The sequence below is a fragment of the Rana temporaria genome, chromosome 1, assembly GCF_905171775.1.
Source record: "Rana temporaria chromosome 1, aRanTem1.1, whole genome shotgun sequence".
Taxonomy (NCBI): Eukaryota; Metazoa; Chordata; class Amphibia; order Anura; family Ranidae; genus Rana; species Rana temporaria.
The window spans coordinates 432,202,014-432,224,427 of record NC_053489.1 but is presented as its reverse complement, the minus strand read 5'-3'; the positions used below and the strand labels follow the sequence as shown (position 1 = coordinate 432,224,427).

The 22,414-nt window shown below is 45.5% G+C and overlaps 1 protein-coding gene across 2 annotated transcripts in view; it reads right to left on the bottom strand.

Annotated features, from left to right (window-relative positions):
- Positions 1-144: 144 nt before the first annotated feature.
- Positions 145-22,414, bottom strand: part of PPM1K (protein phosphatase, Mg2+/Mn2+ dependent 1K) — a 46,537-nt gene continuing 24,267 nt past the window's right edge. For both annotated transcript variants that reach the window (XM_040325753.1, XM_040325745.1), the window contains exons 5-7: positions 20,420-20,564; positions 5,676-5,810; positions 145-2,835 (exon numbers count right to left, since the gene is read on the bottom strand). In XM_040325753.1, the coding sequence (XP_040181687.1) occupies positions 2,704-2,835; positions 5,676-5,810; positions 20,420-20,564 (412 nt within the window). In that variant the 3' untranslated portion in view covers positions 145-2,703. The remainder of the gene's footprint in view (positions 2,836-5,675; positions 5,811-20,419; positions 20,565-22,414) is intronic.

Genomic DNA, 22,414 nt, shown 5'->3' with positions numbered 1-22,414 from the left:
CTAATGGACTTACAGAATACATAAATGCTTTGGTGTGCTTCATCTGGGCATAGGTTCACTCAGTTATTAAGGCAAATACAGACATACTACACCAGACCTAAGAATGAATGCAATCACTTAAAAAATCCAATATACAAAGCAAAACAAGTTCCAGAATTGTTTATTAATTACAAAAACAAATATTTACACAAATATACACAAAATTATATACACAATATGCTATGACCGCAAAAGCATATTAAACTGCACATAAACCGGTTATTTTGTAAAGATGAACAATGCTATATGCAGTACGTTCAAGAACCAGACTGTACTACTTTATGAGCTCCTCCAATGTCTAGAATTAAACATCTGGAATGCATGCAGTAAAGGGCAATTTGTTCCCATGCATGTGTCATGTAGCACTAAGGTAAAAACAGTAGAGCCAATTGCAGTTTTGCTAGCTTCAGCTTTATAGGTTCCAGACCAGGGATCCCTAACCTTTTTGGCAGATGAGCCACATCCATGCACAATGTACGCGATAAGTAGACAGACCTTTGTTGCCTTCTGCTGTTATGACCAATGAAGAAACAATGTTTTTCCTCAGATTGTAATTACATGAAACTGCAAATCAAAAAGAAAAACCAAAAATGTGAGCTTCAGGTCATTTGACTTGGGAGCTAAAAATGGGCCAACGACTCCATGCCTGGTGATTGGAACCCCATTCTGCACTTTGGGAAAAAGGGGAATGAGTAATCTTGTTCTGTGCCAAAGTACTGGATATTTCCCTTTACTCCCAGCAGTCAAAAAAGGCAAATGTAAGAGACTTCAATAAGGGGAATATTTCCTAGTTGTGCAAAGTACAGGTACACTTTGTAACCCCTACCAAATAATCAATGAAGAGTTGCTTCCATAACCCTCCATTCATAATTTCAAGTTGAATGACTGTCACAAGCATCATGGCAAGCTCTCAGCCATTAGTTGGGGATCAATGCATTAAGCACAATTGTGCAGCGTTTGGCCCCTTTCACAAGGGCGCCTCCGTGGAATGGATTCTGCTTGCTCAGCAGGGGGAAAATCTGTGATCTCCCCCCCTCACTGAGCAGGCAGGTGACAAGTCCTGTCCACTCCGCTGTGGAGAGCAGACAGTCACGCTCTCCTCTATAGGGAAAGAGACTGCCTTGTCTGTTTTCATCCCATCCACCAGACAGATGGAAAATAGGACCACCATGCGTCTGGATTTTGCAGACACGATCTGATTAAATAGCGGTGGATGTCAATGGACAGGTGTCCGCTGACATCCACCGCTCCATATGGGGAGACTGCAAGGTCTGCCTGAAAAACCGACAGGCAGTGCGAAAGGACCCTTTCACTATGTATTTCTGTATCATAACCACAACATTTATCAGGTACCCCTGAATAAACTGTTGACAGTCATTTAGCTATGTAAAGCACTCCTGTAAACCTGCAAGTATCTGCCAGCCAATAAATGGGGCACATACCACAGGTTGGAAAACAGATTTTAGCAGCTCTAAATGTAGTCAGCCAACACACATTCTGAAGAGTTCACGCAAATCAACACCGAAGGAACCTTTGCAAAAAGAATACCACATGGTACCAAAACCTGATTTTGGTCTTGGGACAGTTGAACACAACCATAAATTGTCAACACACAGCTGGTTCTTCTCACAATATACAAATTAGAAATACTTAGATTACATTAAAATGGCAAAGAAATGCAAACTAAAAAAAATAAATAAAAAGAAAAACCTGTCTGTCCAACTCATGTTCACATTTTAGAAACAAATGGGCATTTAAAGGGATGCAAAAATGCCCAATACCAACCTTCATAAAGTACAAAAGAGTTAAAAGTGGTGTAATGGAGCCCAATGAGCCCCAAGTTATAAATAATACTAACACCACAAATTCAGAGTGTAACAGACAAATAGCCAGCATAAAGTGTTCAGTAATGCAGTGCAAAATGAGCAATAAAGTGCCCCCTTACATTGTTCATGACACCAATGCTGGCTATACACACCATTTTAAGCCATTTCAGCCACTCAAGACAACTAAATACAGACAATCTACTAGTTTTTGCCGATACTAAGAAATTACCAAAAACTTTAGTGGTAGGTTGTCGTTCCCATTTGGTTAATTCTGTAAATCAAAAACTAGTTTAAAATGGTTGAAAGTGCCAGAAAATCATCATGTGTGCATAACCAGCATAAGGGCTTGCTCACACATCCCACCAGATTATCCTGCATTTTTGCAACATAGGCAAAACACACTAGATAAATGCAAAAAGTGGTGTGGCATATTGAGATTTGTATGAGCAGCCTTATGTAATCCCATTCAAGTCAGTTGAATGGTATCCTTACCAAATGCAGTGCAGCTCATGGAACATGTATGCAGTGCAGCCCATGGCAATGTACCTTCCTGCAATGCAAGTGGCCAATTGTATTATAGTGTAATTTAGCCCTGAAGGCCATAATTTGTGAACAATGCGGAGTTATATTCCCTTTCAAATTTGTCGAGCGCAGACTAGCGTTCAGCAATCAGATTACCTATTCTGTACATTAGTGTAATTATGTGTAGCATTGTATTGCCTAGCCTTCTTCTAGTTCAAAATAGAAAGCATCCATGCCCCTGTGCTAGTAAACTAGAAAGGCTGGCTCATGAAGAAAAGACTGCTTGATATAGAGTGAATGTTGATTGACATTTGGATTACGCCCATCTTCCACTTGATGCAAAGCCACGACTGAACGAAAAACTGACTTCAGAGTTCTTGTGCTTTCCCCAGGCCCCAAAGGGGACAACGATGGCTGTGCTGTTGTCGTCTGCCCCATACTGGATAGCCTGAAATAAAGAGATTGAAATTAAACTGTTGCACTTTTTACAAAGTACAAGATTCAGAACAATCCCCTTCACAGAAATGCCAACTTTGTATTACATAAACAAAATTACACAAAAAAATAAATAAAAAGTCATTGAACAAAGTTTTGCAAGTATTGTAAAAGAAAAGCTTGTATTTTAAAAATGTTGAAGTCTTATAAACGCAGTTTATGAAGAACCAATCACAGTTGAATTTATGCAAAAATCTGAATATTTAACTTTAAAAATTAAAGATATTTAACGGTTTACGCAATTTAAAATTGTTACACTGGTTGTAACAAAAGCTTTAGCTTGAATCAAGGGGGGTTATAGGCCCCTGAGCCAAGGTCTAAAAAAGTTACTGCCCCCCCAACCAAAACTTCACACACCGTCACACTACTTCTAAAGCCAGCCTTAGATTGAAATTTGGCTGAGCCAGCCATATTGTGATGTATAAAGTAGGCTAGTTGTACAGAAGTCAATCTCTTGATTGCCATCGGTACAATCAGCCTGTTAGAAATTTACTTTGCACAATCGGTGCCACCAGCTATAGCTGGTAGTGCACAAAGTATGAACAGCGATCTCCCCTAGTAAGTCCCATCCCCCCTTCAGTTAGAACACAGTGAGGGAATAGTTAACCCCTTGATCACCCCCTAGTGTTAACACCTTCCCTGCCAGTGACATTTATACAGTAATCAGTGCATTTAATTATCGCTCTTGTTTATAGCGCAAAAAATAAAAATACATTTGTGGGGAAAAAAAGGACGCAAATTGTTTGGGTACAGTGTCGCACGACCGCGCAATTGTCAGTTAAAGCGACGCAGTGCCAAATTGTAAGGTGCTCTGGTCAGGAAAGGGGTACAATCTTCCAGAGCTGAAGCGATTAAAGTGCAAGCAGCTGTCAGATTTGAAGTTTTGATCTCACACCCTTATCTCAAGTTTAAGTGTGAAACGAGTAAATAAAATCTAAAAACATGACTCAGTCAAATTTCCCTTGGGTAGATCTACAAAATTAAAATGAAGGGTGAACATGCTCAGATCCTTATACAAGTCCAATCATAAAATCGGGCCACCTCGTACACATTCAGGCTCTGTTAACAAATGTCCGGCCATGGATTCAGCATGATTTTTTAAAAACAAACAATGCAGTTTTGCCCACTGGTTCAGGTGCAAATTTATACTTGAAATCGCACGCGCACTGGACAAAAATAAAAACGCACAGGGCCCACAGATATGTGAACAGGCTCCATAGAGAAAGCTGTTGGTTCCCACAATATGCGAATTGGATGTGTGGTTTGAACTGCTTCCGATTCACATGCGTGTGCACACAGCCTTATTGGCTTATAACAATAAAAATCTGCTCCACGTGCTAAATTCAGAAGGAAAAAATAATGGCATGCTGCATCCCACTGACTGTATAGCAAAAATTGCATCCCATTTACTGCATTGCCATCACCAGCCCCATTACATTTTTAGTCAACTGTTTCGGTTTTCGATCATGTGTATCCTGAATTTTTGGCATCAGAATTTATTGCCCAAGAAAAAAAAAAAAAGAAACCTAAAATCTGTAAGACGGTCAAAAGGTTTAATAAAGGTTTTACAAGTACAACTATAGGCAAAACTTTTTTTTTTTTTTTTTTTTTTAAGTTACGAGTAAGGGAATGTTCTAACCCCATGTCAGTTGTTTGTCATCCGTGTCCCCATTGAGATTTTCCCTCACTTCCTGTCCCATAGCAAAAAACAGGAAGGGGGCAAGCTCTGCAAATTAAGTGAATCCTATGCCTTACCATCAGCAGAACTAGCGACCCCATTGGATTTTTCAGGCAACAATCATACACCAGACCCCCCACATTTGCTAATATGGCCATCACTATAGATCAGTGGTTCTCAACTCCTCAGGACCCACAAACAGGCCAGATATTAAGAACTACCTTTGGGAGATGCAGACTAGAAAACTGCAATCACTGAGCAGGAAATGATATCACCTGTGATGCACTTCAGTTATCTTGCAAACCTGGCCTGTTAGTGGGTCCTGAGGACAGGAGTTGAGAACCACTGGTATAGATGAAATGCGTTAGATCAGGGTAACCTAAAGCTGAAAATAAATCTGTTTTCATCCAATTATGGTCCAGTGGGTTAACCACTGGACAGAAAAGGAATAATTTTTCCTTCAAAATTATTTGTTATTGAAACTGTAGCCACAAATGTTTGATTTTTTGTTTAGATACCCTTGCTTGCAGTCCAGTTTGGGTGAATACTTACATGGTGGAAACCATGTAAATGTGCTAAAACAATTTGGGTGGTTATAGTGTTTCTCACTGTCCAACAGTATAAGTTCTACATACCTGGACAGGAAGTGACATCAATCTGCAGGCTGGATGAACAATGCTACCATACTCCCAATTAGTAGGGACAAATGGAAAGATGCGCTTTTCTGAAAGGGGGTTTGTGTGGGATTTTTGCTGTTAGCAGTGCAGTCCAAATAGATTGTTTATGGTAAAAGGAGGGTAATTTCCAGTTACCCAACCATGTCAGCACCCCAAGCTATATCATGCCAACAGAGAATTTTAATAGTGACATTTTAAGTTCCAGCTGTGCTATTCAGATCAAGCCATGTCAGCAGTTCTACTATGGCACTTGCCTATTCATAAAATTCATGTTCTAAACCCCTGCCAGTTTGTTTGCTTTTTAGTTACTCTTTACAGGGTTTTATATTTACAGTAATCAATTTGAGCAGCAGCAAAGCAGTGGAGGAGACAAAGGCTTGCACAGAAGTTGCTACGCTGCATATAGTATTATATCCCACAAGGCTATGCAACACTTACCTGTTCAGTAAGGACTTGTGCTGCTTCGGCAGGATCATGGCATTGATTGATTATGTCACAGATCTCTTGGCTGTTAACAATAAAGTTAATGCCATCCGTAGTTAATACTAAAAAGCCATCATCGGCATGATGCAGCTAGAAATGGTAAAAGTACACACTGTTAAAGTCCATTATAAAGACATTTTTAATATTTACATTTTAGTAGTACATTGTGCAAAATTAAACTATGTACACGTGGCGTACTGATAGAAAGTCCAAAGACAGAAAACAAAAAAGTAACAATTAAATTAGCAAACCTCAATTTTTAAAAGATGGCCAAAGGGGGCGAAAAAAAAACAAAATTTTATTCCAATAAGGCAATACTGAGCAGAAAAAGGAAAACAAGGTTCACATTTCATTCGATTATTGTAGTTTTAAACTGTGCAATTAGATGTGAATCACCTTGTCTGTACTATGTTATATTACAGCAGTCAGCAAATCATATTCCTGCAGTAATAAGGCAGCGCTTTACTAAGTCTACCAGTAGAGGTCAGCATTTTCCCCAAAAGTACATTTCAAAAACATGAAATGCAAAGGATTTGAATACAATAGCAACTCCCCATATCACTTGGATGTTACAAACATTATGAAAGATGCAAACAGTTCAGTACATGATCACATCTATTCAGAAATATCACACACACTTTGTAAGTAGCCTCAAAATGCCAGCATTTTTAAAGTTCCACAATGCAAGTTTTTTTCCTGGTGCCCAGATAGTGCACACCTTTGATAGAGCTGCGCCTCTAAAGAAATCCCTCAGGACCAGTGAAGAGCAATCAAGGCTCCACACATTCTCTCCCCCCGCCCCTTATACATCAGTGAAGAGATGCAGCATCCATACCCCTTTTCCTAAATGCAACTATCCCCTACTGACGAAGTCCACCCCCCGGACGTAACGTGTATATAGGGGCGGAGCGTGACTTCACCCGTGGCCGCCTCTTTGAATGTTAGCTAGCACTGCTGGAGTGCAATGTATGCAAGTGCAATCACATTTTATGTTTGTGATTGAACACCGAGTCATATTATTTACAATTTCAATTTTAGATTGTGATCGATAATAGATATTGCGCTACACCAGGGATATGCAATTAGCGGACCTCCAGCTGTTACAGAACTATCCCATGTCCCATGAGGCATAGCAAGAATCTGACAGCCACAAGCACGACACCCAGAGGCATGATGGGACTTGTAGTTTTGCAACAGCTGGACGTCCGCTAATTGCATATCCCTGCGCTACACCATTTATATTATTGGAGTATTATGGGTAAAGTGTGGCGAAAAAAAAAAAAAAAACACCACACAGGCTTCTACTCAACTCTGTTTCAAAAGGAAGCCGAGGATAGCAGCCGGTAACACTTAATACAAACAAATTATATAGATGGGGAGAGAGAGATATATAGAATCGCCATCTCTCCCCATCCATCTTTCTGGAAAAATTCAGAATAGAACTTCTCCATACAATAATTTAAGGGGCGAAGCCAGGCAGCGGAATGCCTTTGCTGGACCTCCAGGATTCCTACCTCCACATCTCAAACCTCTGGTCCTCTCAAAAATATCTGAGATTTGTAGTAGGACAGCTACACTTGCAATTCAAAAGCCTTTACACATCCACAAACTTTTATAAAACGGTCCACATTGCGATTCTAGCTCCCTCAGGGAGAAGGATCTCCATGTCCCATTATTATCTGGCTGATACTTTGCTTCTGGCCAGGGACAGAGAGCAGCTTCTTATTTACCGATTTCGATAACACTCCACTTGGGTGGATCATCAACTTCGAGAAAAGGCAACTTTTTCTCGCTCAGTAGATAATTGACCTGGGAATACTCTTCAACACTACCAATGCCTGAGCGCCTCTTCCACCCCAGATAATCAAGATCAAGGAGGCAATTCTGGGAGCAACTAGTTCTCTCCCGTCAGCATACCAACGCCTAGTCTGTGGGGCACAATGTCAGCCAATATACCGATGATCCCATGGGTCCATTGGCACCCATGTCAGTTCAGACTAGGTTGGTTTGTAATCAAACAGGATCTCAACTACATCTGATGCCAACGAGAAAGGGTGCAGAGAGCATGGGGTCCAGGGCAGGAGGAAGTTTAGCCAGGGACATGAGCTCAAAATGTGCTCGAGATTAAAAGGCAGCATTTTTAGCTCCAACATCCCCACAGTACAAAAAAAAAAATAGGATTTTTGTACTCACCGTAAAATCCATTTCTCTGAGTTCATGGATGGACACAGCAGCATTGACCTTAGGGTTATATACACCTTCCTTTCAGGAGAGAGTTAGGCAGAAAAAAAGGGATTTTTAATACAGCTTACCTGTAAAATCCTTTTCTTGGAGTACATCACGGGACACAGCGCGGCATATTCATTACTATATGGGTTATATGGAGTACCTTCAGGTGTTGACACTGGCAATCTCAAACAGGAAATGCCCCTCCCTATATAACCCCCTCCCATAGGAGGAGTACCTCAGTTTTGTAGCAAGCAGTATGCCTCCCAAAATGGTCCCCAAAAAGAGGGGTGGGAGCTCTGTGTCCCGTGATGTACTCCAAGAAAAGGATTTTACAGGTAAGCTGTATTAAAAATCCCTTTTTCTTTATCGTACATCACGGGACACAGAGCGGCATATTCATTACTATATGGGATGTCCCAAAGCAATGCTCACAATGAGGGGAGGGAGAACATCTCCAAGACAAAAGGATTTAATTTAGAGAAATACTCAAATCATAATAAATCCAACTTAGTTGAGAAAAATAATCTTAAATTTTAAATTTAACTCAAAAAAGAGGAGCCCCCGGAATCCGAGGGTCTCAAACTGCAGCCTGCAGCACTGCCTGCCCAAAGGCTGTATCAGACTTCCTTCTTACGTCCAACTGGTAGAATTTTGTAAACGTGTGGACAGAAGACCAGGTTGCCGCCTTGCAAACTTGAGCCATAGAGATCTGGTGGTGTGCTGCCCAGGAGGCGCCCATGGCCCTAGTAGAATGAGCCTTTAATGATACTGGAGGAGGCAACCCTTTCAAGCCGTAGGCCTGAGTGATTAATTGCTTAATCCACCTAGAAATGGTGGACTTTGCAGCTGCCTGCCCCTTCTTGGGCCCATCCGGTAATATGAACAGCACATCTGTTTTCCGGATCTTCTTTGTAGCTTTAAGATAGGCCTTCATGGCCCTGACAATATCCAAGGTATGCAGCAACCCTTCCTTTCTGGAAGTAGGTTTAGGGAAGAAGGATGGTAATACCAAATCCTGGTTCAAATGAAAACTGGATACAACCTTCGGTAGGAAGGAAGGATGAGGGCGGAGAACGACCCTGTCCTTATGAAAAATAAGATATGGTTCCTTACAGGATAAGGCCGCCAGTTCCGATACTCTTCTTGCGGAAACTATGGCGACCAAAAATACTAACTTCCTTGTCAGTAAAACCAAAGGAATTTCAGCCAACGGCTCAAACGGTTGTTTCTGTAAACTTGACAGAACAAGGTTTAAATCCCACGGGCAAAGCGGGGATTTAACTGGAGGTTTAATACGTAAGACCCCTTGAAGGAAGGTCTTAACCAGCGAGTGGGTGGCCAGCGGCCGCTGAAACCACACTGACAGAGCAGAAATCTGTCCCTTGATTGTGCTCAATCCTTTATCCACTCCTAGCTGGAGAAAACTTAATACTCTATCGATGGTAAATTTGCGAGAAAGCCATCGCTTGGACTCACACCAGCCTACATAGGCCTTCCAGACCCTGTAATAAATCACCCTAGAGACCGGTTTCCTGGCTCTGATTAGGGTAGAGATTACTTTCTGAGACAGACCTCTACCCCTGAGAATCAGGGATTCAGCTTCCAGGCCGTCAAATTTAGATGCCGTAAGGCAGGGTGGAGGATCGGACCTTGCGATAGCAGGTCTGGCCGTAGAGGAAGAGTCCAAGGGTCTCCCACTACCATCCTTAAGATTAGTGAGTACCATGCCCTTCTGGGCCATGCTGGAGCTACCAGGATGACTGGTATGTGCTCCACCCGGATCCTGCGCAGCAGGCGGGGTAGTAACTGGAGCGGGGGAAACGCATAAAGAAGTTTGAACTGATGCCAAGGGCAAACCAACGCATCGGTTCCGCAGGCCATCGGATCCCTTGAGCGGGACATGAACCTGTCTAGTTTCTTGTTGAGTCTCGATGCCATGATATCCGCGTCCGGCACTCCCCATCTTTGGCAGAGTGCTTGAAAGATTTGTGGATGCAGAGACCATTCCCCCGGCAATAGAGTCTGGCGGCTTAAGAAGTCCGCCTGAAAGTTGTCCACTCCTGGAATGAATATTGCCGATATGCAGGGCACATGAGCCTCTGCCCATAGGAGAATCAAGCTCACCTCTCTGAGCGGCTTGACTCCTGGTTCCCCCTTGGTGATTTATGTATGCCACGGCCGTGGCATTGTCTGATTGAATTCTCACCGGGAACCCCTGCAATTTTGACGTCCAAGCCCTGAGGGCTAGTCGAGCAGCTCTGAGCTCCAAGATGTTGATGGGCAACTGCTTCTCTGGCGTTGCCCAAGTACCTTGGCGAGTGCAACCATCCAAAATTGCTCCCCAGCCCGTCAGGCTGGCGTCTGTGGTCACTATCTTCCAAGCCACTGGGCTGAAAGACTTCCCCTTCAGTAGATTCTGAGGGTCTAACCACCAACACAGACTTTGTCGGACTCTTGATGAGAGCGGCAACGGGATATCCAAGGCCTGTGGCCTTCTGCTCCATGCTGACAGGATGGCTGCCTGCAGGATGCGAGTGTGGCTCTGGGCGTATGGTACCGCCTCGAATGTGGCCACCATCTTGCCTAGTAACCTCATACATAGGCGAATAGTCGGTTCCTTCTTGCTTAGAACCAGTAGGATTAATTCCTTGATGGCTTTGACCATCCTCAGAGGTAGAAACACTCTTTGTTGTTCTGTGTCTAATCTCATGCCGAGATATTCCAACTGCCTTGTGGGCAGGAAAGCTGACTTTTCTCGATTTAGGACCCAGCCGAACTTCTCGAGGTATTGGACCGTGAGGGCCACTGCTCGCTCCAAGCCGGGAGACGAGTGATCTATGACTAGGAGGTCGTCCAGGTATGCTAGGATCGTGACCCCTTGGATCCTTAGTTTGGCTAGGATTGGAGCTAGGACCTTCGTGAACACCCGGGGGGCCGTAGCCAACCCGAAGGGAAGCGCCACGAATTGGAAGTGACGCGAAGCCACCATGAAGCGTAGATATTTTTGATGTGGCTGATAAATTGGAAGATGAAGGTAGGCATCCTTTATGTCTATGGACGCCATGAAGTCGTCCTTTTGGAGTGTGGTAGCTGCTGACCGCACGGATTCCATCCGAAATGAGCGGATCTTTAGGTATGTATTTACCATCTTTAGGTCCAAAATTGGCCTGACATCTCCATTGGACTTCGGGATGATGAATAGGTTGGAGTAGAAACCTAGCCCCTGTTCCAGGACTGGTACCTCTACTATTACTTCCTGGGAAAGTAGATGATTTAATGCCGACATTAATGCGGCTCCTTTCTCCGGATCGTTTGGAATCCTCGACTCCTGGAAATGAAGAGGAGGAAACCTTAGGAAATCTAATTTGTAGCCCGTGGCCACGGAAGACCGTACCCATTCGTCGGGAATGCTGGCTTCCCAAACCTCTGAAAAGAGTCGCAGCCTTCCCCCCACCTTCGTGGGTGGGGGCGCCCCTTCATAAGGTCGGCTTGGGGGCTGGTTTTGCTGGTTTGCGAACCCACTGCTTTCTGCCTCTAGCAGCCTGTCCTTGTGATTTGCTGTTGAAGCCGAAGTTTGCTTTCGCAGGAGGCCGTCGATACCGTTTGGCATTAGAGGGCCCCTGCCCAGGGGAGTACTGTCGTTTAAACGCAGGCCCCTGAAACTTCCTCTTAGTTGGCAAGAGAGTACTTTTGCCATTTGAAATGGATTGAATGTATTTATCTAGGTCTTCTCCGAAGAGTCGTCCTCCATGGAAGGGGAACCCTACCAGGAGCTTCTTGCATGGGGGCTCGGCCTCCCAGCTTTTTAACCATAAGAGTCTTCTCATATGGATAAGGGATAACGATAAACGTGACGCTTGCTGGATAGAATCCTTAATTGCGTCTACTGTAAAACATATGGCCCTAGGGACATCCGAAAATTCTTCTGCCTGCTGGGCAGGAATACGTTTAAGCATCTGCTTAACTTGATCCGATAATGCTTGAGCAATCGCAGCCACAGCTGGCTGTACTACTGCCCCTGCAGTAGTGAAGGAGTTCTTAAGTAGTGCTTCCAAGCGTTTATCAACTGGATCCTTGAATACCTGTATGTTTTCTACAGGGCATGTTAATGATTTGTTAATACATGAGATGGCTGCGTCCACTGCAGGAGTAGCCCATTTCTTGGAAAATTTATCTTCCATAGGATATAGGGCAGAGAATCTTTTAGGTGGTAAGAAGATTTTATCTGGCTTGTTCCAATCTTGGAACAAAACTCCCTCTAGTAGAGGGTGGATCGGAAATACAGTGATACCTCGGTTCACGAACGCTTCTGTTCACGAACAACTCGGTTCACGAACAGAAAAGTTCATAAAAATATGCTCCGGTTCACGAACTCCGCCTCGGTTCACGAACAGGAGCCGCGGCCATTTTAATGCTATTTCCAGGCTCTCACATGGTCGTGACTTCCTGTAGGAAGACCGTGGAGAGAAGAAGACACACAGAAAGAAGTACTGTGAGTACTCTGCAAACAGTTTAAGTGATGTTTGGATTTTTGGTGTGCTTTTTAGCACATACAGTACTGTACTGTACTACAGTACTGTAAGTGCGGAGCAGCAATGAAGGTGACAAGAACAGCAATGCAGGTGACAATGTGCAAAGTGGAAATGCAAGTGATAATGTGCAAAGTGGAAATGCAAGTGACAATGTGCAAAGTGGAAATGCAAGTGACAATGTGCAAAGTGGAAATGCAAGTGACAATGTGCAAAGTGGAATTGCAGGTGACAAGAATGTGCAGCGCAAGCATGGTGGCAAAAAGAAAGTGCAGAGCAGTAGTAAAGGTGACAGCAAGGTTGTGAAGAAAATATACATTACTATACTGTACTAATGTGTATTGTAATTTGTTTCATATTTTTGTGCTTCAAAAACCCCCAAAAAAAGGTCAGCACGGATTAATCGGATTTACATTGAACCCTATGGGAAAATGTGCCTCGGTTCGCGACCAATTCGGTTCGCGACCAGAGTCAGTTCACGAATTAAGTTCGTGAACCGAGGTATCACTGTACTGCATTGCTTTGAGGCGCCCTCAGTGAGCCCAAAGCTGAAACCGTAGATACCTGGAGATCTGGTACTGGCAAGTTGAATGCATTATGGACCAAGTCCGTTAAGGCTTGAATCCACCAGCTCTCCCCTTGGGAGACTGCTCCAGACTCCTCTGTATCCGGATCTTCGATCCCTGAACCTACTTGGTCCTTGTCCAAGAGGTCGTCCAATTCCCCTGAGGAAAGGACCTCCTCTTCTGAGGGTCCGCGCTCGGGCGACGGAGATCTAATCCGTTTACTGCCCCGCATAGCTGTGGCTATCATTTTTCCCATTCTTTTCTCCATCTCTCTTAAAGAGGTGAGTAATACCTCGTCCGTGACCATCTTAGGGTTGGACTGACCCGCGCCAGCTCCAGCCCTAGATCCCGATGGCCCCAAGGCTCCCTGTGGGGAAAGCAGCGGCATAGCTTTGTCCGAGACCTCAGACTCTCTGGGGGAATCCCCACCTCTTGTACCCTCTGACCCGGATGCCATGGTACAATACCGAGGTACACCTGCTACCTATTGGTATTTGGAACTATAAAAGTTAATTGCCCAAACACCTGTTTGGGGGATAAAAAATGCTTCCTCTCCCCTAGATGACTTTTTTTTTTTTTTTTTCTTTTAGTTTTTGTTTCAAATCCAGGAAAGAAAAAGCATTCTGTCCCCCTGAGTAGTATTGCAAAGAAAAACTATGAGATGGAAAAGAAACAGCCTATTTCTAGGCTTGAAAACTGTCTTCTGAAGACTGCAATATCCTTTCTGGCCACTGTGTGTCCTTGGCGCCCCGTGCTGCCGCTCTGGTCTTTCCTCCCCAGTTCCAATGTATAGAATGAGCTGTTTGGAACGAAAAAGGAAGGGCCGCCCCTTCCTTAAACCACTGACCCGCCCTTCCCCCCTCAGCTAAACGGCGCGAATTGCGCCTATAACACGTGAACGCGCGCCCTCCGATAGGGGGGGGGGGGTTGGGGGGAAGGGAGCCTCTCTGCTCCAGCCTGGAACCACGAGGAGGTCAGCGTTTTGCCTGCTTGCAGGCTCTGAGGAGGAAGACTGATGGAGCATCGCCTGGAGGCTTGCAGGTCAGCACAGCTCTCTGACACACACATACACTTTATATCACACAGGCCCCACTCAATGCTTTTCCAACACTACAAGGGAGGTCACTTCTTATGGGGAATAATACACATAGAGCCATCCTATCATTAAGATATGTGACTAGTTTGCCAGATGCAGCGCATAACTTTAGGCATGTCCCCTGTGACCCCCCAGAAAAAACCTGCTAAGAACCAAGTTCCGCAAGTTTTCCCCTCACTTACCTGCTCCATGCCGCAGGACTTTGCCAAGCAAGAGGCCCAATCTTCCCCCATCTCCGTGGGGATGTCTAGACCTTCAGGCCCTGGGTTCCTATGAAGGATCCCCTGTCCTGGGCCCATATAGCACTCTGGCAACAGAAACATTAGGCACCCAAAGGTTTCTAAGTTCTGGGCCCAGGGTCCAGCTCTCTAAAAAGAAAAGCATTATGGGCTATACCCCAAGGGTTTGGGGTCCGGTTACTGACCACTTTAGCGCTGAGGCCTTTGGACAGAACCGGTAGCTCACCTAATCCCAAGGATGCGGAGGCAAGCTAAACCATGACCAACACCTAAGACACTGGCGTAAAAACTGAGGTACTCCTCCTATGGGAGGGGGTTATATAGGGAGGGGCATTTCCTGTTTGAGATTGCCAGTGTCAACACCTGAAGGTACTCCATGTGACGGTATCGGTATGATATCCCCGTCAACGTTCCCTTCTTCCCATAACGAAAATCACCCCAATATTCCACGAGGAGGGATATCCCTGGAATCGCCCAGAAAGCCACACATGAGACCAGCTTACTGCTAGAACAACACAGACTTTAATGTTATAACACACAGCTTATATGTCATTTCCAAAACTGTTACAATGACAAATCTCCGCCCCCCTCACACTGGGGCTTCCATACAGATGAGTAGGTAGACACGACGGGGCCGATGCTGAAACACATTTTCTTTAGACAATGACATCAATGACGCTGAGCACTAGCTGTACTGAATACATCAACCAGACCGCTCGACCCCGCATATAGAGAGATAATTACCACAATGAAGCAATCAGAATAATTAACACAAGCCACTTAAACCCAGCTCTCCTTCACACAACACAATAGATCAATTAACCTTTAGAAATAGTGAGGGGACATTAGCACATCAATAACCTGGCTAGCAGGGAGCAGTAAACTGAGACATATAGGCAAATGTATCACACTCCATATAACCCATATAGTAATGAATATGCCGCTCTGTGTCCCGTGATGTACGATAAAGAAAAAACAGCACTTCAAGTGTTAAAACACCTCAGTACAGCACCTCCCAGGGGGCGGGTCCCCCGGGTACATCCCACTCTGCACATGCAGCCCCAGTTCGTAAACAAGCAGTACAAACAGAGGGGTGGGTGCTGCGTCAGTCCATGAACTCAGATAAATGGATTTTACGGCGAGTACAAAAATCCAAAATTTTCTCTTCCGTTCATGGATGGACACAGCAGCATTTCGAGGGGTGGGAAAAACAAAAAAAAAAAAAACACAGCAAAAAAACAAAAAAACAAACAGCAAACCAAGCTTCACCCCAAACAAACCATAGTTCCTCAACGGAGGAACTTCAACCTTAAACTGTCACCTGTAAAACCTTGCGGCCAAAGGAGGCATCCGAAGATGCACTCACATCCACCTTGTAAAATGTTGAAAAGGTGTGGATTGACGACCAGGTCGCTGCCTTACACACCTGTAACAGACGCTTGATGGCGGAAAGCCCAAGAGGCACCAATCGCCCTGGTCGAATGCGCCGTAACCTGAAAGTGAGGCGCCTGCCCCTTTAGGGCATAAGCCTGGAGCACGACCTGTCTGATCCACCTAGAAATGGTGGCTGACGAGACCGCCAGACCTTTCTTAGGACCAGTTACCGACACGAACAGCAAGTTCGACTTCCGAAACGGAGCCGTAGCAGACAAGTACGCCCGTAGGGCCCGAACCACGTCCAAGGAATGCAAAGTGGCCTTTGGGTTTTTCGGACGAGGACAGAAGGATGGCAAAACAATGTCCTCATTAATGTGAAAAGCAGAAACAACCTTTGGAAGGAATGACGGCTGCGGCCGCAGCACCACCTTATCCTTATGGATGACCAAGGAGCCTTGCAGGACAAGGACGCCAGTTTAGATACCCGTCTGACCGAGGTAATTGCCACCAGAAAAACCACCTCCTGGGACAGTCAATAAGGGAATCTTCAAACGGAGCCTCTTGAAGCACCAAAAGGACTAAATTCAAGTCCCATGGAGGCAGTGGAGGGTGCACAGGAGGGGCCACATGCCGTACCCCCTGCACAAACGTACGCATCAGGGAGTGCGCCGCCAAGGGTCGCTGAATGTAAACAGCTAGAGCCGGAATCTGACTCTTAACCATACTTAAGGCGAGAGCCGGATCCACTCCACGCTGTAAGAGCAGCAGAATCCAGGACATCACGTATGTACGGGGGTGCCATTTCATCTCCTCACACACAGATGTAGGCCTTCCACGTACGATAGTAAATCTTCCGTGAAGTAGACTTCCGTGCTCGCAGCATGGTAGAGACCACCGAGCCTGACAGGCCTCGATCCTTCAGCACCTGGCTCTCAACCGCCACGCCGTTAAAGCCAGTGACTGTAAAGCAGGGTGAAAGATCGGACCCTGCGACAGAAGATCTTCTCTCAGGGGTAGACGCCACCACCAGACGCACCAGGTCCGCGTACCAGGGACGGCACGGCCAATCCAGAGCTTTGTTCAGGATTGTTGGTATCCCCTCGACTTCCACTCCGTACAGCAGGTGAGGAAGAAGCTTCAGAGGGGGGGGGGAGGCGTAGATTAGGCGATAGTGACCACATGGTGCCACCAACGTGTCTGACGCGTCTGCCCACATATCCCTTGACCTTGCCACGAACTGTGACACCTTCAGATGGAGACGGGACACCAGAAGGTCCACGTCTGGTGTGCCCCATTTTTGGCACAGGCTCTGAAACACCTCTGGGTGTAGCGACCATTCTCCTTGGTCTAGCGTTTGGCGACTTAGGTAGTCGGCTTGCCAGTTCAGCACCCCCGGAATGTACACGGCCGACAGAGCCGGAATGTACCTTTCGGCCCACCGGAGGATGTGCGCGACTTCGTCGCTGCAGCCGAGCTCAGTGTGCCCCCCTGATGGTTGACGTACGCCACGGCAGTGGCGTTGTCGGACTGGATCCTGACCGGTCGGTCCTGTAGACCCAGAAACCACTTGGAGAGACACAACTTGATCGCTTGGAGCTCCAGTAAATTGATTGGTAAGCGGGACTCCTGAGTCCAGCGCCCCCAGTCGTAGGAATAGGGGCACTAAGGGTTAATTCCGGCATGCTTGGGGTAGAAGCTTCCGGTTCGGACGCCATGCTGATCCACCGTATATGCCGCCCTTGTACTGCAAAGCAGGACCCACAGGTCACCCTCCCGGCCGCAACAGAGAACAGGGGACTCACCACCCCACCAGGCTGTAGCGCTACTGAGAAGCTGGAGAACGCTGCCCGTGCTGTGCCATCCCTCAGAAAGAGTGCCGAGAGCTTTTTGGCGCCGTTATTCTGGTCACTAGAGGCCAAAACTTTTCCAAGATGGCCGCTGACATGCAAAAAAACAGCATGCAGACTACAAGAAAATGGCCGCCGGGTCAATAGAGGCGCTTCAGCGGCAAAATGGCGGCCATAAAAATACAGTGACAAACAGCAGAACACAGTAAAAGTACCAAGCCCTGCAGGCACCCCCAGCACACACAGCATCATACCGGACAGAAAAATAGCACCCCACAGCAGCACAGCCAGCAGAAACGGAGCCCCCAGGCACCCCCCACCTCACGGCCGCCACCCAGAAAAACAGGGAGGGAGAGGAAGGGAGAGAGGAAAGCAGGGCGAACCCTCAGTCGACCTCCCCAGGAATGCACCAGCCAAACCACCATGCCAAGGGGATACTACTTACCCATCCTGTGACCACCGGCTGGAGGCATTCCAGACAGAACCAACGTCCGCTTGCGGCATGGCTGTCGGCCCGGCACACTGTGACACGGCCATAGAGACTGGTCATATGTGTGCCCTGGAGCATGTCGCTCACCGGCCACCCCTGGAGCACGGGGAATGTCGCAGACGGCCCAGCGCATAGCTAAAGGCCGGCACACGCTCGATGGCCGAACATGGGGGGGGACTACAAGGATCGAGGATCCAGCCGGTCACCCAGTCGGCAGTTGATTGTAGATCCCAGGATCCAATAAAATAGGAGAAAAAAAAAATAAAAAATTGCCTAAAAACCTCCAGAGCACATGGGCCCAGAGGAGCCATGTCTTCTAACGTTGGGCAGAAAAAAAAAAAAAAAAACTGGGGCTGCATGTGCAGAGAGTGGGATGTACCCGGGGGACCTGCCCCCTGGGAGGTGCTGTACTGAAAGTAGTGTTTTAACACTTGAAGTGCTTTTTTTTCTGCCTAACTCTCTCCTGAAAGGAAGGTATATAACCCTAAGGTCAATGCTGCTGTGTCCATCCATGAACGTAAGAGAAATAGAGGTGGTCTCATTGCAAAAGTACAACAAAGCAGCAGTTGCTTACATCCAACACCAAGGAGGCATGTGCAGCAGCACACTTTGGCAGGAGGTGGAGCTCAATGTCATGGGTGGACCACCTGGCAGACCCAAGAGCAGTATACCTCCTGGGCAAGCCAACATACAGACGGACCAAATTTTCCAACACCACAACAAGATGCTCTGGCATTTCCTTGGAATTGTAGTCTGGCTTATGCTCTTCCTCTCAGATTCCTTTTGAATCTTCTCAGTCATCGCCATTTTACCTTATTGACCTCACAGGCCCTGGTTTCCCCTGGCAATGCATCTTAGCTTCCAGAAAAGAGTTCCTCTTTCAGTGTTTGCAATTTCAGCTGTCATAAGAATTCCTGCACCTAAATCTGCGAGCATAGCTTTTGAAGGGGTGGAAATTAGAGGACCCAAGCTGCTCCTCATGTAATATTGATAAGGAAGCCTTCTACTAACAGTTGCGCAAATATCTGGGATAAATTAGTCACCTACCAGCAGAAAAAAAAAAAAAAAACACTGACCTTACTTCTCTGCCAGTATCAGGGATCCTGGATTTCTTTCAGCCTGGACTGGATCTAGGCCTTGGCTTAAAGGAGAAGTCCAAATTTGGATGGGCTTTTCCTATGGGTCAGAGGAGTGCAATTAGTTTTGCACTCCTGTGACCCATTTTCATCAGAGAGCGGACTGAAGTCTGCTCTCTGCTGACATTACAGAAATGGACTGATGCCCTTCTCACCCTTTCAGTGAGCCTCAGAGAGCCTGAAACGGCTGCCCGCCCCTTCACAACTCAGCGCTCCAGTGAGTGCAGTGGGGCAGAGTGGAGAGCAGACAGTCCGCAGCTCTCTGCTCAGGAAACAGAGCCATCAGCAATGTTTGGTTGCTTCCCAGGTGGCTCGCTCAAGAGTTTCCCATGTAAACCATCTGTAAGGCAGCCTCGTGATCATTACAGCATACTTTCGAGACATTACAGGGTTAACCCAGGAATCCTGCCCACTGTGGACTTTAGTAGACAATTAATGCTTCTGCCCCATTCTAATAATCATAAAAATGAAAAAAAAAAAATTGGAGCATTACCCAACTTATCAGCTAGTTAATCACAGGTATCACCAGAAAAACAGAAAATGGTTATTTTACTGTAATTTTATTTTCCTGGTGCCCATCCATAGCAGCTTACATGCCCGCCCTTAGTATACCGTTTATTACAGAGAATGCAGGGGGCCTTGGCTGTTTTTTATGCTTTTGACTGGTCCTAAGGAAGTGGTTTAGGGACAAAAAAAAAAAAAAAAAAAAAACACACACAAAATTAAGCCTATCCTTCGTTGTAAACCAGTGCTATGCACAAAACAAAAAAGTGGCTGACAAACCTCTATACATCAGAAGACAAGGCTGCCTATTGTGAAAGTATGGCTCTTTAAGAAAACTACTTCTACAGTACACTGCTCTAACAATATGTTTATTACCTAATCTTTAAGAGGCAAGGTCAAAAAGGCAGCGATTAGCTCCTGCAAGGAAGTGTAAATAGAACACCAACATGCAGTCACTTTGGAGCCACTTCAACCTGGAATTTGACAGCTATAAATTACTGCACCATTCTTTTTAAATGCCGAGTTGCTTTGTATCACATGCTCAGGGCACATTCTAAGAATCAAGAGTTTACAGAGTAGTGAAATAATGTTTTATGGTACTTATGTAGCACCATCAATTTATGCTGCGCTTAAAACCGATACAGGTTGAGACATACTGGGTAAAGCAACATGGGCCAATTTCTAACCTTCACTCTTTTCGTTTCAGGCTCTGCTATTACTCCCGTTGACTTGAGATCCAAATCTCCAATGCTTCTAGTCATTGCAAGTCTTCCATTTACATGGGGTTGACCCAAGCTATTCCAAGCAACAAAACCACCACACTCTCGAATCCTGTGAAAGAAAAAAAAAAAAAAAAGAATGGAAGAACATGAATATATAGTAGCGTATTTGTTCAAGGTTTCAAGGCAAATTTGTCAAAACTTTCATTGCAAAGCCCTTGCATAGCTTGAATAAAAGCTTAAATACCACACTCCAAAAGGGTCCTTAGAGTCCACACACTGGGCTTAAAAAAAAAAAAAAAAAAACCCCTGTAGAAGCATCGATTTATAAGCCAGTGTACATGGAAGAAAAAAAAAAAACTCTCCAGCTGATTGACAGCATCAGGTGTTTTCCTGTGTGAAGGGGGTGTGTCCCTACCCGCCTATCAGCTCCCAGAGCTCTTCTCACTGGGCTCTGCAGAGTGTAATTTCAGCTCTTTCCCCCCTGACAGCTCAGACAAGCTGTAGAGAAGTGAAGACTGCAGATAAGCAGGTACAACTTATGTAGCGCTTCATCTGTATCACCTGAGGCCAGTCACTTCACTGGGTATATGTAAGGGTTTACAACCGCTTTAATGGTTTGTACATAGAAAGATCTCAATCTCTCTGGCCTCATCAAATCAATATCAAATATTCAAACTGAGCCATTGTTTTATATGCCGTTGGTGCCGGATGACTGTCCAGCCTCAGGCTTTTCACATTCAAGCAGAACAAGTATAAGGTATCGTCTCTTAAATTCAAACTCTTAAAGGCAAGGCTTACCAACTATTCTCAAAAATGTTCCCCCTTTTTCTCCTACCCATCCTGCATTCCCTACATAAGATCTGCGTACTTAACCACTTAAGCCCCGGACCATATTGCTGGTCAAAGATCAGAGCACTTTTTGCGATTTGGCACTGCATCGCTTTAACTGACAATTTTTAGTTTTTGCGCTATAAACAAAAATAGAGCAACAATTTTTTTCCTCAGTTTAGGTCGATACGTATTCTTCTACATATATTTCGTAAAAAAAAAAAAAAAAATCGCAATAAGCGTTTATTGATTGGTGTGCGCAAAAGTTATAGTGTCTACAAAATAGGGGGTAGTTTTAATTTTAATAGTTTTAATTTTTTTTTTACTAGTAACAGCAGCGACCAGCGATTTTTTTTCGGTACTGCGAAATTATGGCAGACACTTTGGACACATTTTTGGGACCATTGGCATTTTTATAGCGATCAGTGCTATAAAAATGCATTGGATTACTATAAAAATGCCACTGGCAGTGAAGGGGTTAACACTAGGGGGCGGGGAAGGGGTTAAGTATGTCCCTGGGTGTGTTCTTACTGTGGGGGGGGGGGCCTCACTAGGGGAAACACTGATCCTCGGTTCATACATTGTATGAACCGAAAATCAGAATTTCCCCTGCTGACAGGACCGGGAGCTGTGTGTTTACACACACAGCTCCCGGTCCCCGCTCTGCAACGAGCGATCGCGTGTGCCCGGCGGCGATCGCGCCCGTCGGGCACACGCACGGGAGTCGGGGGCGAGCGCCTCTAGTGGCGGCTGGGAGAGAGGATGTTATACTACGTGCTCTCGCCCAGCCGAGCCAACTTGCCGACGTAGAACGGCGGTGGGCGGTCGGCTAGTGGTTAAAGAGAACCTTTAAAGCAAGCCCAATTTAAAAGCCTGCTGACTGGCTCAGGTGATTTAGTTTGAATGGAAAGAACAAGATGTAGCTGGCTATTACACGTGACCAAACATTCATGCAACAAGTATAGAAGGAACCTAGAGCCGAATTCTCTTAAAAAGCAATGCATTTCAGCTCCTTCAATACTTTATCCATTCAAGTCAGAATACTGTATCCAAGTTAACACGCAAGTAAAGGTCCACTTTACTTATTTATTAATAAAGGAATTACTGAGCAAGGGTATCAGCTCAATGATC